Source organism: Onychostoma macrolepis, chromosome 23 (genome assembly GCF_012432095.1).
Source record: "Onychostoma macrolepis isolate SWU-2019 chromosome 23, ASM1243209v1, whole genome shotgun sequence".
In the NCBI taxonomy this organism is placed as follows: Eukaryota; Metazoa; Chordata; class Actinopteri; order Cypriniformes; family Cyprinidae; genus Onychostoma; species Onychostoma macrolepis.
The window spans coordinates 16,883,917-16,900,787 of NC_081177.1; the positions used below are offsets into that span (position 1 = coordinate 16,883,917).

General features: G+C 38.0%; 2 protein-coding genes across 5 annotated transcripts in view; both read left to right on the plus strand.

The window, feature by feature from the left end:
* The first annotated feature begins 991 nt into the window (after window positions 1-991).
* On the plus strand, window positions 992-10,326 carry lrrc38a (leucine rich repeat containing 38a). 2 transcript variants are annotated; one of them, XM_058763964.1, is made up of 3 exons: window positions 992-1,103; window positions 1,336-2,759; window positions 8,886-10,326. In XM_058763964.1, the coding sequence occupies exons 2-3, from the start codon at window positions 2,132-2,134 to the stop codon at window positions 9,128-9,130; spliced, it is 873 nt and encodes a 290-aa protein (XP_058619947.1). In that variant the 5' UTR covers window positions 992-1,103; window positions 1,336-2,131; the 3' UTR covers window positions 9,131-10,326. The 2 variants fall into 2 exon arrangements, with proteins under 2 accessions (XP_058619947.1, XP_058619948.1); XM_058763965.1 differs by lacking the exon at window positions 992-1,103 and having other exon boundaries at window positions 1,131-2,759.
* Window positions 10,327-15,991: 5,665 nt separating this feature from the next.
* Window positions 15,992-16,871, plus strand: part of vps13d (vacuolar protein sorting 13 homolog D) — a 43,947-nt gene continuing 43,067 nt past the window's right edge. For all 3 annotated transcript variants that reach the window (XM_058762643.1, XM_058762644.1, XM_058762645.1), the window contains exon 1: window positions 15,992-16,488. The gene's annotated coding sequence lies outside the window, so the exon portion shown is untranslated. The remainder of the gene's footprint in view (window positions 16,489-16,871) is intronic.

A 16,871-nucleotide genomic window follows, 5' to 3' on the forward strand; every position in this document is an offset into this window, starting at 1 on the left:
GCAGTGTGTGAATGTGTATATGGGATTATCTCATGTTTCTCTTTAAAGACCCTGGTGAGAAAATACGAGCTGGATGATCTTCTCCACTAAGCCCTGTCATGCACCCTCCTTGACGATGAATAGTTTGATTCCATAAATGAATCAACTCAACTCTGCCAAAGCAAGGCACACAAAGTTATCGGCATTTTCAACTCCATCTCATGGCCATTTGTTCATATTTTACAAGGTGGCTAATTCATACGAATTCGTATGACCTCACTCGTACAAATTCATATGATTTTTGCTAAATCATACGTATTTTATGAGTTCCCCAATTTGTATACGAATTACCTACCCCTAACCCCGCCCCTAAATCTACCCGTCATTGGGGTTTAGACAAATCGTGCAAAAATCGCATGAGTGAGGTCATACAAATTTGTACGAATTAGCCACCTCGTAAAATACGTACGAATTGGTTGAGAGATAGAGTTGACATTTTATTGTCTTGCACGCAAGCCACATTTTCAAATCGCAGTAAGTAGCATTAGCTTTTGTTTGTGTCCTTTCCTGTTGTGTCCTATCCTCAGCCCAGCTGTGTCAAACAGTATGTTGCTCATGATATTTATCATTTATTCATGTGTCAGACTTTAACTGTGAATGGAAAATCTGCACGGCTTTCCTGACACTGCCAAATGCCCTACTGAGAAGATATCCTGTACCTACCCTCCTTTGCACTAATGAACCTGACATTTGTTTCTTTTACAGGGACACCGGGGGAAGTAACATTTCAAGTTGATATTTTTCAAAGATGTGCCATATGAAAAAGGTCAAAGGCAAGTATTTTTTTTGTTGTTTTCCCCTGGTGATGCCTGCCAGAAAGGTCAAGGTTAAAATATGACCTATGGGAGTATTGTGTAATTCCATTGGGCTGTGCCATGCTATTCTCCAGTGCGTGTGATGTAAGAGGAAAGCTGTCTGTGGTCACAGCATGTGTTCTATTTGCCTGAAGATTTACAGCAGCACAGGAGTAAACATGAATTCAGAACACAGAGCGACAAAAATAAACAACAACAGCTGGAAAAGCGATGAGTAATGACCGCTTTCATGAGCGCACTGGAGAAGAGGTACTGTCAAAATCTTTTTGTATTCCTCTCAATTCGTATAAAATGTGGACTTTTTGAAAGCGTTGCGATTTTCAGGACAGCCATTACGTTCAGGACGTAAACAAGTGTGTCTGAGTTGTGCAGCTGTGACACGGTCGGAAGGTTTTGCATGCAATTTCTGATTTGTAGCATGCGATGATCATCTTCACTGAGGTTCACACAGTTATTCACAGTCACCATCTCTCACTTTCAGGGCAGTAATCTGTATGCACACAGCCCCATGTTAATCGTCACATCCATCACCATGGCAATGGAGCCAGAATATAAAATTATGCACTACGCTGACTGAATCGGAGGACAACAGAAAAGAAGCCAAATGTGTTGCCAACAAGTCATTAGCCATTTATCCAGGATGGAATTAGAATTGCAACCACAGCCTTGGGTCAAATGTGCTATGGGCACCACAGTTCAGCTGGCACGCATTCAAGAGCAGAAGCGTATGGATCAAGATACAGATCAACACACAGTGTACAATTGAATTAAAGAATCAGAATTCCCTTTCGACTGTGGGTAAACCGAGTGGGCTACACCTCCCCTTCAGTCGTCACACTCCCCTCCCCTCTCCATGCCCCCAGCGCTTCCCAGTCTCTGGTTCACTCGTCTCTGTTTACCTCTCTGCTAATCCCTTGCATTGCGCGCTCTCTCTCTTCCCCACATTCTCTCGATCGCTGTCTCTCCTCCCCTTTCATTCTCAGAGCCAGCGGGCTGCCACACGACCTACACTGCCTGCTACATGATCTCGTGGAAAACAGAGCTCCGTGTCTTTGTAGCCGCTTGCTGTTGCTTGAGCCTTTGTAGATTGCAATCTAGGAGACAAGGAAAGATGCCTTCGCGACAACCCTGACTCCTGTCATCTCCAGATGCGCCCCTGTCCCCTTTCCTAGTATCTCGCCCCCTGACCCTTTACCCCATCCCCTCTCCTCTACCCCTCTCCAAACCTCCCTCTCTTAATCCCCCCGATCTCCCCTTCACCTCGCATCCTCTTGACAATGTTCTCATGTGTTCGCTGGTTTCAGCCTTTCCTTGCCTTGCTATCCTCTACCTTGTTAACTTGGGGGTACAACTGCCCATCCAGCTGCTTGTGTCCAGACCATCACACCGTGGACTGCACAGGTCAAGGACTCACCCGTCTTCCAGACTCCATCCCTTTGGACGTACGGAGACTCCTTCTGTCTAACAACTGGATTCCCTGGATCCCTTCTGATTTCCTGGTTCTCTACAGTGATTTGGTGTACCTGGATCTGAGGAATAACTCCCTAACAAGGCTGGAGCCTGGGACTCTGACCACATCCTCCAGACTGGTCTACCTGGACCTGGGAAGCAACAACTTGACTGAGATCCCCTCGGGAACTTTCGGGGAATCCCGTAGTCTGATCAAGCTACGACTGGGTAACAATCCGTATTTGAATATGGTCAGCAAGGACGCCTTTGCGGGCCTCACCTCCTTACGAGAGCTCGAGCTGGAGAGGAATGCCCTCTCTGGCCTGGACGTTGAGGTGTTGAGCCAGTTGCCTTCTTTGCGGGTGATACGCCTGGAAGGGAACCCCTGGTTGTGCAATTGCAACTTTGCCAAACTCTTTCTGTGGCTATTGGAGAATCGTCACAAGCTCCCAACTGGTAAGCTGCTTAAATCTTTCTTTCCTGATCTGCATGAAATAATGTCATACTTTTTTTTCATACACTAAAGACCTTTTGAATCACTTTAACCCTCACAGTCTGTGGTGGTTCACCTGTGAAAGATCCAAAGGGTCAGTAAATCTGAGGGTGAGAAGTGTTGATGCTTTAGATCTACTTTCTGACTAGGACATACATGTGGGTGGACTGATTTTGTTTGGGATAGAGATGCTTAACAACCCATTGGTTGCTTACAGCTGAGAGATAACTCATTTGACTTGTCACATTAGCATGATGGGCTAGTAATTCAATTGATTAATGTCTTGAATCACTCAATCGAAAGTAAAATTTTAAATTATAACACTTGTGATATTACATGCTTCCACTGAATCTTGTGTTTAGCTCAATAATGCATGAGAATGTTTTCAAACCAAGACAAAGAGGTCAACACACCGTAGGTGATCACTAGAATATGCAAAATATTCTAGTGCATAATTCATGAAACATATGCCACACAACATGTTCCCTAATTTTGTTTCATGTCTTGTCCTCTTTGTTGACGTTAATTTGAGTGGTAACTAAAGGACAAAATTGAGGGAAATACACTCCTTGGATTACAGTATCCGTTGGTCATTAGGTCACTTACCACTAGTCCAAGGTTAAGCTCCACAGCTACATCAAATATATATGCATGATCCTCACTGTCCCTTAGAAGCACAAGTCACTTTTCTTTCCCGGTGTCTGTTTAAGAGACTAATGTAACATTAGGTTGCAAGTTCCGAACATGTCAATATAAAAAATTTGGTTGCACATTTATATAATGTATACAAACCAAGTGCTGGAAACATGTGTAGTGGTTTTGTTACACAACAAAACCTTTAAAAAACTATCTTTGTTTGTGCAGTACAAAAGTGAGTTAATACAAAAATATATGCATTTCATATTAAAATGAACATTTTTACTTTTGGATACGTAACCAAATACTTTGATTTGAAGTCTCAATTCACATATTTTTAACAGAATTTACTTAACGTCATAGGTGTGAATCTTTGTGATTGGATTAAACTCCATATTAAGAGAAATATTTGCTTAATCCTCAGACATTTGAAGTTTATTTGACTATTTTGTAGCTTATGAGACTGAGATCGTATCTGACTGTATTGCATTTTCTATTTGTATCTTCTAAATCACATCATCATTTAATTGAGTCCATTTCCAGAGTAATAATATTTACTGTACCCATTAAGTTAACATGAACAGGATGTTTGTTCCTTTGTCAGCAGTGACAAAGAAGGTCAGTTGTATTTGTAAACAACACCCTTTCACCCATTCACAAATGTTTCCAGACTATAGACCTTGCACATTTTTTTAATTTTTTTTATCAATGTCGCTTCTTCTGTGTAATTTGCAGATTATTAGCAAAACATAAATTGAGTTTACTATTAAGTCTTGAGGATAATTATATAATATATGATACTTTGGTTAAAAAGCTAAAATGAAAGAAAATAACAATATGGACCTTATTATGGACAAAGTAACACTTCTTGTCTTCCCAGCAGGTATACTTACACATTGTTACCGTGTCTTTACTAAGTACAGGTGCATCTCAATAAATTAGAATGTCGTGGAAAAGTTCATTTATTTCAGTAATTCAACTCAAATTGTGAAACTCGTGTATTAAATAAATTCAATGCACACAGACTGAAGTAGTTTAAGTCTTTGGTTCTTTTAATTGTGAAGATTTTGGCTCACATTTAACAAAAACCCACCAATTCACTATTTCAACAAATTAGAATACTTCATAAGACCAATTTAGAAAAGAAAAAAATTTTTTTTAGTGAATTGTTGGCCTTATATGTATATGTACTCGATACTTGGTAGGGGCTCCTTTTGCTTTAATTACTGCCTCAATTCGGCGTGGCATGGAGGTGATCAGTTTGTGGCACTGCTGAGGTGGTATGGAAGCCCAGGTTTCTTTGACAGTGGCCTTCAGCTCATCTGCATTTTTTGGTCTCTTGTTTCTCATTTTCCTCTTGACAATACCCTATAGATTCTCTATGGGGTTCAGGTCTGGTGAGTTTGCTGGCCAGTCAAGCACACCAACACCATGGTCATTTAACCAACTTTTGGTGCTTTTGGCAGTGTGGGCAGGTGCCAAATCCTGCTGGAAAATGAAATCAGCATCTTTAAAAAGCTGGTCAGCAGAAGGAAGCATGAAGTGCTCCAAAATTTCTTGGTAAAGGGGTGCAGTGACTTTGGTTTTCAAAAAACACAATGGACCAACACCAGCAGATGACATTGCACCCCAAATCATCACAGACTGTGGAAACTTAACACTGGACTTCAGCTTCTCCACCCTTCCTCCAGACTCTAGGACCTTGGTTTCCAAATGAAACACAAAACTTGCTCTCATCTGAAAAGAGGACTTTGGATCACTGGGCAACAGTCCAGTTCTTCTTCTCCTTAGCCCAGGTAAGATGCCTCTGACGTTGTCTGTGGTTCAGGAGTGGCTTAACAAGAGGAATACGACAACTGTAGCCAAATTCCTTGACACGTCTGTGTGTGGTGGCTCTTGATGCCTTGACCCCAGCCTCAGTCCATTCCTTGTGAAGTTCACCCAAATTCTTGAATCAATTTTGCTTGACAATCCTCATAAGGCTGCGGTTCTCTCGGTTGGTTGTGCATCTTTTTCTTCCACACTTTTTCCTTCCACTCAACTTCCTGTTAACATGCTTGAATACAGCACTCTGTGAACAGCCAGCTTCAGCCAGATCAGCAGTCTTCCCCATGATTGTGTAGCCTAGTGAACCAAACTGAGAGACCATTTTGAAGACTCAGGAAACCATTGCAGGTGTTTTGAGTTGATTAGCTGATTGGCATGTCACCATATTCTAATTTGTTGAGATAGTGAATTGGTGGGTTTTTGTTAAATGTGAGCCAAAATCATCACAATTAAAAGAACCAAAGACTTAAACTACTTCAGTCTGTGTGCATTGAATTTATTTAATACATGAGTTTCACAGTTTGAGTTGAATTACTGAGATAAATGAACTTTTCCACGACATTCTAATTTATTGAGATGCACTTGTATATGTCGGTTTAAGCAAGGGGGACATGACATTTAGGCGAAACTCTAAATGTTATGGGCAGATATTGCACGTTGAGGCATTGTTTCATTGTGGTCAAAGAATATACACAATTCTCTACAAGTAATCCTTTTATTGCAACATTTAAATTAATTTAAATTCAATGTAATTACATTCTGTATTGATGAACAAATACAGGGTAGAATCAAAGGAGTCCATATTGTTTAGAATATGTGAAGATATTTTAGACATTCCAGATATCTAGTATTTATTTACTTTTTATATTTGGCAGTCATGTCTACCAAAATTGACATAGTATTCAATGTATGTATTTCATCATTCATTTCCTGGCAATTAAACTGTGGTGTTACATAGCTACATAATGCTATAAATGCTGGCAGTTAGATTGTTTTAATTGTAACTCAAGAAACAAAAATGACACACAATTTTTAAAATATTATATGAAAAACTCAGAATCCATCATAATGTAGTCTTTAATTCAGATAGTCCAGGGGCCACTAGTTTAAACTCCCTTACAGCTTTGTAATTCTGGCACTTGGGTATGTATGAACACGTTACATCCATTATTCAACCCAACATTGAATCTGATACTGATGATAGCACACTTTTGGCACACTTTCAGTTGCCTGGTAATTGGATATTCAGTCTTTCAGGGGCAACAACCAAGATTTCCACCAAATACACTGTTGAGTATGTAAGCAAAGCATGTGAAGTGACATACATATATGTAACAGGCACACACACAACTCTTTAAACAACCCTCAAAGGTCAAAGACAGAGCCTGAGAGGTTTACCACGAGTAATGCATGCATTCTGTAACTGTAGCAAAAAAAACAATAAAACAAGATGGATTTTTTCAGGTCTACAGGATTTTGAGCACATCAAATGTATTGAATGAAATCAGCGTAATCTGAATAGAGAGACCTAATGATAATGGGATTCATATATTCAGCTGTATTACACTACAAAAGCTCAGGTTTGATTCATTTCACTGATGCAAACATAAGAACATGCCAGTGTCTTCCTCGTGTTACACATATGTGGTGACAGCAGGCTAGACGACACTAGTCGGCTGACTGAGCTTGTGGCCGCTGTGAGAATTTTCTAAATGGGTAAAAGCATGTGCGCGCGTGTTGGTGATTTGTGATTTTCGCTCTGGGGGATCTCCAGCGTAAAACACTGAAGCTCTGGCGTGATAAAACATTAGATGAGCTCGTAGAGCTGGGCAAACGGCCACGTGACAGACCCAACAAAGGAGGCTGAGGTCACTGAATCCCCTGCATGTGGAAAACCCCTTCTGGATGAAGTGACTCATCCGCACTTACTGCCTCACACGTTTGATGATGATGTCAACTGACTTTGGCCAATGACATGAACAAACATGGTGGCATTGGGTTTATATTGATGAGAATGCCATTTCTTATTATTTTACCTCACAAATTCCAGTTTCTCTCTGCCAAAGCACAAACGGCTACACAGAATCACAAGGGGGTTTGAGTGTGAATGCAATTAGAGGCGAGATGGGGCTGCGGAGCTCTGCTGCTCTGTTGTGTCTGTCTGTCAGCGTGGCTGTATTACGTAGGCGATGTTCCGCTTCAAATCTGTCATCTGGTGTCCGCTGATCACACAGCTGAAAGGAGATTAAACCTCCCTCTGTGAAAATCTAAATACACACCAACGAGGAATATTTCACAAACGTTTCTCATAAAGAGAGGGAAAAAAAGCCAAACAAAATTGGAAAGCATCCCATCTCGCATCTTATCTTGCCGTTATGTAACAGGAGTTTTCTGAGTCATAGCTGCAGTGTTATTGCTAGATACAAAAATTTCCAAGTAATAATACCACTTTTCTATAGTAGGGCATATTTCTGTGTACTGATTATTATAATATGTTTATTTATTTCTGTAACATTCTATTTAGTAATAATTCATATAGATGCCTTTTTTAAACCTGATCTCAAACAGATGTCGGTCTCATAAACACTTTGTTTTCCACTGCAAATCAAGCATGAATTTGGAAAACAAGCTCATAGGTGGAGCTCAGCCATCAGAGGGCGTGAATATAATGGCACTTGAATATAATGGCATTGAGTGCTAGTGCACATGTTCAAATGGAGTGTATAGCCTTGAGTTTTGAGTGTGTTAATGAAGTCTGCTTGCTCATTTATTATCCTTTGAAGCGATATGCTGTCTGGATATGTGACCATCAAATGGCCTTTAAGGAGCTGAACAAAAAGAAATTAAATGGGAAGTATATACTGAAACAGACAGTGAAATAAAAAATGAATAAAAAAAATAAAAAAACCTTTTTAATTAATTAGCGATGTGTAATTACATATTTTTAGCTTTTGTTCACAAAGTATGTATTTATTTGATCAAAAATAATATTAGATTAAAATAACTTCTATTTTAATATATTTTCAAATGTTATTTATTCCTGTGAATTTTCAGCAGTCATTACTCTTCAGCATAACCTGATCCTTCAGAAATCATTCTAATATACTGGATTGCTGTTTACGAAACATTTCTAATTTCATTAGAATCATTTTATCATCATATGATGTGAAATACGCTGAAATTGTTGAGATTTTTAAAAATTACAGAAAGTGGGTGCTTTGGTCAAAGTCGGATAATGTTGGTTCATGATAAGGATGCTTGTGACATTAGTGACCTGACATGTGAGCTGGTTTGGAAACTCATACAAGTCCGGTAACTGAACACTAGTCATGAGAGACTAAACTGAATGTTCCATAGACTCTTCACCAAAAGATTCAATGTGCCCTTTTTTATCAAGGGATTTCAAATAAAGAGGTCAGATAATGTGAAATAATATTTGTTTTTAAGTAATTCTTAATTTTTTGACACAAATGTTCAATGCACTTTGAAAATATCCTTTATCTTTTAGTCCAAAAACACAAAAAGTAAAATGAAGAAAAATCTAATCTAGATACACCACAAGGTCTTTTCTGAGATTGTGCGTGTTCAATACTAAGTGTTCCCCTCTCTGTCTTTCTCTGTTCCAGGGTTAGATGGTATGGAGTGCTCTCTTCCAGGGGACGGGCGGCAGGTGTCCCTCAGTGTGCTTTCTGAGGACAGTTTCCGGGAGTGTCGGGGATTGTTGACTCTCACTGATTATCTCATAGTCATTTTTTCTGGAATTTGTATTTCGGTGGCAGCCATTATTGCCAGTTTCTTTCTGGCCTCCACCATCCACTGTTTCCAGCGGCTCAAATCCAAAAGGACAGATGAAGAGGAGGCAGAGGACTGAGGGGACTTATTGGACAGAATGGAGATTACGAATTACCCATAATGCACCACACAGTGGAAGCCAAGGGTTTGGATAAAGAGGTGAAAAACCTTATTTCCATGACAAAAGAACCCTGAATTAGGCCCCTGTGTGACTAGGGTGAGGCTGATAGAGCCATCTCACATCTCACAACCTTCATCCATGATGCTTGAATGGAGCATCATGTTTTTTATACTTGAACACCAATGATCGAATTGAGCCTTAAGACTAAAACTGTTCCTGAAAATGCAGTGTCTCATGCCCCGTATTCAAAAGTGATCAGCATTATATTTTGACATCAAATAGCAACAATGGTCTTTTTATGGAAATGTGTGAGTTAATTACTGTAGTATTTTCTACATTTACAGTTATTTTTGGTATTGTGTACATGAATCTTGCTCAGTTTTAGTAAGGTTTAGCTGCTTGCACTTTAAAGTACAAATGACATATTGCACACAATCCCAGTGAGCCATACTGTAAGCCATTTTTCATACAGTAAATCATAATGGCACTTATCACCAAAGAATTGACATAAAATGAGCATACATTGTGACATGTTTTTCATCTAAAAGTTTCAAAACACCATTCAATTCGGTTTTATTATAAATATCATAAGACATGTTTGGTTATCAACGACTTCATAAATGTCATGCATACTCTTAATATGCTTGCTGTAGTTACAGATGGGTCGCAATTATATACTGTATATCAAGTACTCAATCAAGGTATTTTAAAGGCTAAATTAAAAGGGAGATTTTTGTCCTTCATTTTATGTCGATTTTGTCTCGTAACATTCTTTCCTTTTTTACTTTATGTTATGACTAAATAAACATTGACGCCAAAGTGTTTAAAAAGATCAATTATTATGCCTTAATCATTTTTTTCCACACACATTGTACCTGATCCCAAGTGGGTAGCACTCTTTAAATACATTTTTATATTATATTATGTTATATTATATTCAGTGTTGGGGAGTAACTAGTTACATGTAACGGAGTTACATAATTTAATTACAAAAAAATGTATCTGTTACAGTTATTTACACAAATGCTAACGATTACAAAGGGGGTTACATCTAAATATTTTCACACACAAATTTAATTGATATTTTCCCAAATTGCATTGACTGCTCTAAAATATGAGACACCGATGTTTCAGGTGTTTTCATGCTTATTCGATAACGGTTTTATTTCCTATGTAGTTTTATGTATATGCTTTATTTATTTATTTATTTATTTAAGTTAACTGTTTGTTAATCTGTATGTCCCAAAGCATTGTTAGATGCCAGTGTTTCCTGTCATAGCTATACAATGATTTGATTTCAACTATATATTGTTATGATTTTAAATTAGTATATAACTTATAGTACAGTATAGTACACAGAGGTGCTAAAGTCTGATTTTGTGGTGCCTGTGCAAGTGAATAAGGATTTTGAAAGTCTGACAGTAATCGGTGTTGAGTCCTACTGGTTAAACCTGCCTGCTTTAAATGTTTGAAAATGTTTAGACCAGTTTAGAAAATGTATTAAAAAGTAATCAAATGGAAAGTTACATTACTTTAATAAAGTAATCGAAAGAGTTGCTCTACTTATTACATTTAAAATAGGGTTATAACTTGTAATCTGTAACCTATTACATTTCCAAAGTAACCTTTCCAACACTGAATATATTATATGAATTAACTACCCTTTTTAGTACTAAAATAATTATTACATTTGTCTCTGAACAAGAAAACTGGTCACAGTCTAGGCCATATTGTAACTAGATGAAGCTGTCCTGCTTTCTGCCACCATCTCGTGAAAATAACAGTAAGTTCCTGCAGGTGCAGCCAGTGACATGCTGTATCATTCCTTCTTTTCCTTTGACCCGGAAAGCCCTGCAAGCTCTCAAAGTGCAAAACAAACAATAGAGCAAATGTAGTGCCTTTATATAATCTCATTTTGCTTCTGCTGCACATAGAATTTAGTTTTTTAGGTTGATGCTGGAGGAGGTTTTTGTCTCGATGAAAGCTTTTAAAATTGAACTTAATATATATGCTGTGGTTGGGAGATATCCATGACTTAGCAACAGTGACATCTGAGTTTTACTCAGGGTCATGAATTTAACAGACGACAGATGAAAGCAAGTGACAGAGAGGTATAGATTCCACAAACATCCCCTCAGATGGAGATGGAGATGAGAGAGGATGGAAAGCACACAATGCTTTTTTTGTGCTCATATTGCCTGCTTATTTTCTAGGCGAAAAGTTGAATGAGACAGAGGAAAAAATTTGGCAAAATGAGGCTACGATTCTTCAACATTCAGATCTTCTTGTTGCTATGGTTACGTGTCTGTGGGCCAGTTGTGTTGAATTCAGACACCGCTACTGAGGATGGCTTTGGAATATTTGACTAATCAAGTCTCCTCCTGTCCCTTGCCATTGCTCACTGACTTGTAACCAACTTTCCTCTCCTTAAAATTGACTTGATTTATAGCATGTTCAGCTGTTGTGATACTAACATATCTGCTTCTTTCCTTACATGATTTAGATGGCCATTAGCTAGAAGATTTTTATTAAAAGATTGTAACATTGTGAAGCACTAGAACTCATAGAAATATTTTCCTATCAATTTGATTTTAAAGGTGATTAAATGGTGGGTTTCAAAGGTCAATTGAAGAGGAAGCTATATGTCTGGTATGAAGGTATGTGTCAAGGCCTGTTTACTTGGACAGGGGCCAAGATTGTTTTACATTCAGGGCAAATGAAACCGATCCTTCAAATGTCCACTCATTATCCAGTGCTGGACTAAGACCTGAGAACGAAACCAAAATCCCTGAAAACAAGAGCAGCATGACTCTGCATCCTGATCCTCTTCACCGTTTCTGACACCGATGCTGGTTAGTTTACAGTGGTGAGTGTGATTACAGTATGAAAAGCCTGTCAATAGTGATTAAAAAGGAAGATACATTGTGCTCATTTTAGAGGTTTCATTTTCAAAAAGCATTGCTAAGTATAAAATGTATATATTAGTGCTGTCAAACAATTAATCGCGATTAATCACATCCAAAATAAACGTTTTTGTTTACATGATATATGTATGTGTACTATGTATATACCATGTATATATATTTATAAAATAAAATAAATTATATTAATATAAATATATACATGTAAATACATGTACATATTTTCAAAATATATGCTGTATGTGTGCGTATTCATTTTGACACACACACATATCATGTAAACAAAAACTTTTATTTTGGATGCGATTAATCACGATTAATCGTTTGACAGCACTAATATATACAGTGGTGTGAAAAAGTGTTGGCCCCCTTCCTGATTTTTAAGTATTTTGCATATTTATCACACTTAAAAGATTCAGATCATCAAACAAATTTTAATATTACACAAAGATAATGCAAGTAAATACAAAATGCAGTTTTTAAATGCTGATTTCATTTATTAAGGGAAAAAAGCTGTCCAAACCTACCTGGCCCTACGTGAAAAATGAATTGCCCCCTACTATTAAATCATGAAAGAACTGTGATTAACCACATTATTTTAGAAAGCTGAGTTAAATTTCACAAGCCAAACCCAGGCCTGATTACTGCCAGACCTGTTGAATCAAGAAATCACTTAAATAGAACCTGTCTGACAAAGTGAAGCATGTTTAAAGAGCAACACATCATTCCGCGATCTTAAGAAATTCATAAACGGATGAGAAACAAAATAGATGACATGTATCAGTCTGGAAAGGGTTATAAAGCCATTTCTAAGGCTTTGGGACTCCAGCAAACCATGATCAGAGCCATTATCCACAAATGGAGAAAACTTGGAACTGTGGTGAACCTTCCCAGGAGTGACTGGCCTACCAAAATTACTCCAAGAGCGCAATGACGACTCATCCAGGAGGTCATAAAAGAACCCAGAACAACATCTAAAGAACTGCAGGCCTCACTTGACATTAATGTCAGTGTTCATGATTCAACAATAAGAAAGAGACTGGGCAAAAACAGCATACATGGGAGAGTTCCAAGGCAAAAGCCACTGCTGACCAAAAAGAACACCAAGGCTCGTCTCACATTTGCCAAAAAATATCTTTATTATCCCCAAGACTTTTGGGCAAATATTCTGTGGACTGATGCGACAAAAGCTGAACTTTTTGGAAGGTGTGTGTCCCGTTACATCTGGCGTAAAACCAACACAGCATTTCATAAAAAGAACATCATACCAACAGTCAAACATGGTGGTGGTAGTGTGATGGTCTGAGGCTGCTTTGCAGCTTCAGGACCTGGATGACTTGCCATAATTGATGGAACCATGAATTCTGCACTCTATCAGAAAATCCTGAAGGAGAATGTCCGGCCAAACACAGCAGCAAGTCCACCTCTGAATGTCTCAAGAAAAACAAAATTAAGGTTTTGGAGTGGCCAAATCAAAGTCTGGACTTAAATCCAATTGAAATGCTGTGGCATGACCTTAAACAATTAAAACAATTCTGCAAAGAAGAGTGGGCCAAAATTCCTCCACAGCGATGTGAAAGACTCATTGCCAGTTATCGCAAACGCTTGACTGCAGTTGTTGCTGCAAAGAATGGCACAACCAGTTATTAGATTTAGGAGGCAAGCACTTTTTCACACAGGGCCGTGTGGGTTTGGATTTTGTTTTCCCTTCATAATACAAAACTTCATTTAAAAACTGCCTGTTGTGTTTACTTGTTATCTTTGATTAATATTTAAATTTGTTTGATCTGAAACATTAAAGTGTGACAAACATGCAAAGAAATAAAAAATCAGGAAGGGGGCCAACACTTTTTCACACCACTGTATATTTGCTACATTATAATGATTTGGAGCAGTGGTTTTTTTGATCAGAGAAATATGCAGATAATAGAATACAATTAGCGATATAAGCATGCATTTAAATGCACGCTTGTTTAATGCATATGAAACTCTGTGACTAATTTATGTATCTTGGTACATGTGACTTGGTAGAATAGATAAATTACCAGCCAACGAGGACAGGTTTTGTCCCAAATCCTCACTGTCGCCTTTATGCAGTTCATGGCAATATTATACCATATCAGTGGTTGATTTTAAGGATAATTATATTTACTTCCCATAAAACAGATATATTTCCAGATATAAAAAAGAAATAAATATAATATAAATATAAATTAATATATCAAAATGTACAAAAAATTGATTATAAAATTTATTTACATAAATAATTTTTTTATACATTTTAGTTGTTGTTTTTTTACATATTTCATTAATGTATAAATACATTTGTTGTTTGTTTTTTTTTTGCATTTACCCAAAATATAATCTGAAATTAGAAATATATTTTCTTGCCTCTTGATGTACATTACATTTTTAGCAAAAAAAAATTAAAAATTTCTTAAACTGCAGTTTACAACATATATTTTCAAAATCTATTTTGAAATGTATTTTTTGACATGGGTTTTGTCAAATCTACCATTTGTTTTACCAATGTAAAATCCTGATTTTGAAGCAAAACTAGCTGAGAACCACTGGTTTGTAATCTGGTAAAGGTAAAATACAGACAGTTATATTCAAGTTAAATTATACAGTTGTATGTATATTCTTACCTTCAAAAGAGATATTTATGCTCACAGACATACAGTATGTCATATCAAGAATCTCTATAATGCATGATCGTGTTAAGCAAAATACAGAATGACAGAATATGTAATCTCAATTGTGAACTCCAGGAGGGAGGGTATAAAAAAGAGATATAGACTGAAAGAAGAGTACGAGCTCTGCCCCCACTCCAGTGTCCAGCTGTGGAGTTTTAAAGGGCTATGAGATGAACAGATGGCCTTCTATGCTATTATAGGCAGGCTGGGATTATGTGGTTGCACACGACCAGCCAGGGGGGTGCAGAGCTCCACATGTGCTGGGATTATTGTTATTGTATGTGCTCAGCAGAAGAGTGGTGTATTTCATCTCAAGATATATATGGCAAAAAGTCCTCGTGTCTACTTGCCCCTGAAATGGGACAACAACCCCTACGGCCTCTGGAAGTCCTGGCACGGCTGGGGGATTACACTGGATATAGGGTCTGCATGGATTACACCGCTTAGTGCATTTTGTCAGATCTAATGAATTCATGGGATCGCTGTAGTGAACTTTAGTAATTAGAGATGTATAATCGAGCTGCTGCTTGACAAATAAATGAGATAGATGCAATGATTATTAAATATCTATCTATCTATCTATCTGTCTGTCTGTCTGTCTGTCTGTGTGTGTGTGTGTGTGTTCTATTAAATCATGAATCATATTATAAATGTATTTTATTAATATTAAATACATTATAAATAAATAATTTTTATTGCTACTGTTTGTGGCTTTTATTGTGATATGGACCAATTTTGAAAGCAGTTTTAAGGAATTTTTAGTTAAACTGTATTTTTGTCTGAATCTATTTATCTAATAAACGAATATAATACGACATAGTAAATCGGCTATATTTAAATAGTAGACAAAGTATTCTTGCCTCGAAATGTTATCATGGCCAACTTGTTGAAGTTGAATAGCACTGCCGCCACTTTACTCGCTACTCTTCCGCCCCCATATGTACTAAACAGGAATTGCACTCATTGAAAACAATATGACTGCGCACAATAATAGGTCGATCTGATATCGTCTGGCGATTTGTTGCTGTATCTAATTTCTCAAGATTCCATATTTGCGCGAATCACTGAAAATAGCCCAACAGTAATTAATGTGTTATCAAATCGACCTCCAAACGCTAGATGTCACATGACGACCCCAATGACGTAGGTAGAAATCGCTTTGTTTTGGCACGTGACCGGAAGCGGCGCAGGTTCCAGGAAGCGTTTCATGAATTCAGTTTGACATGTTGGAAGTTGAGAGATGAACGCAGAGGACCCACGACAAACTGTGCCTACAGGTCAGGGCGCATTTCACAAGAGACTCGGACTAATACGGAACTAGACTACAGACTGTGACCGGTCACTCTGTCCAGTTGTTTGTCATGTTTTAAAGTTGGCAGGCAGTTGTCGCGCAATGCTAAAGGACGAGCGCACATGCTAGCGCTGCCCCAGTGTCACCGCCTTTGAGTCACAGAGAGCCGTGCTGTTTTGTTCGTCACAAACAGTAGTTTGTTTTCGTTTGTGGTTGTCAGCTGGGGTGTGTTATGTAAGGGTCTTTAAAAAGAAAGGAGATATTTTACTTTCTTTTTAGCCAGCAGGGACAGCTTCTCTTCAGAGAGGAGGACTTTGCTTGGCTTGGACAGTGGAGATTTTAACTTTATTTGGACTGAAATGATCATAGACTGCGGTTGACCGAGGAGCAGACGGTCTTATAGCAATGGTAAGTTCTCTACAGAGTTAGTTCACTTAAAAACGAATATTCTGTCATTATTGACTCACTATCATGAGTTGCAAAACGAAAGCCTCACTTTCGTTGAATGGGAAAAGATGCAGTTAAAGTGACCGACTCCCAAGTTTCTGCTGTACAAACTGTAGAAATTGTCTGGCAGATATTCAGAAAAATCACTTATATTGGTCTTAGTCTGTTTGTTTTAGTGTGGCAAATAATTGTTTAGGATAGTGGTTCTCAACCAGGGAGCCAGGGTCCACTAGGGGGCCTCACGAAACTTCCTGGCCTCAAGATGATTTCCGATTAGACAAAGCAAACATTAAACTTCTCATATTATTCATTTAGAAGTCAGAGTTGTGATTCTCTGTGTTCAA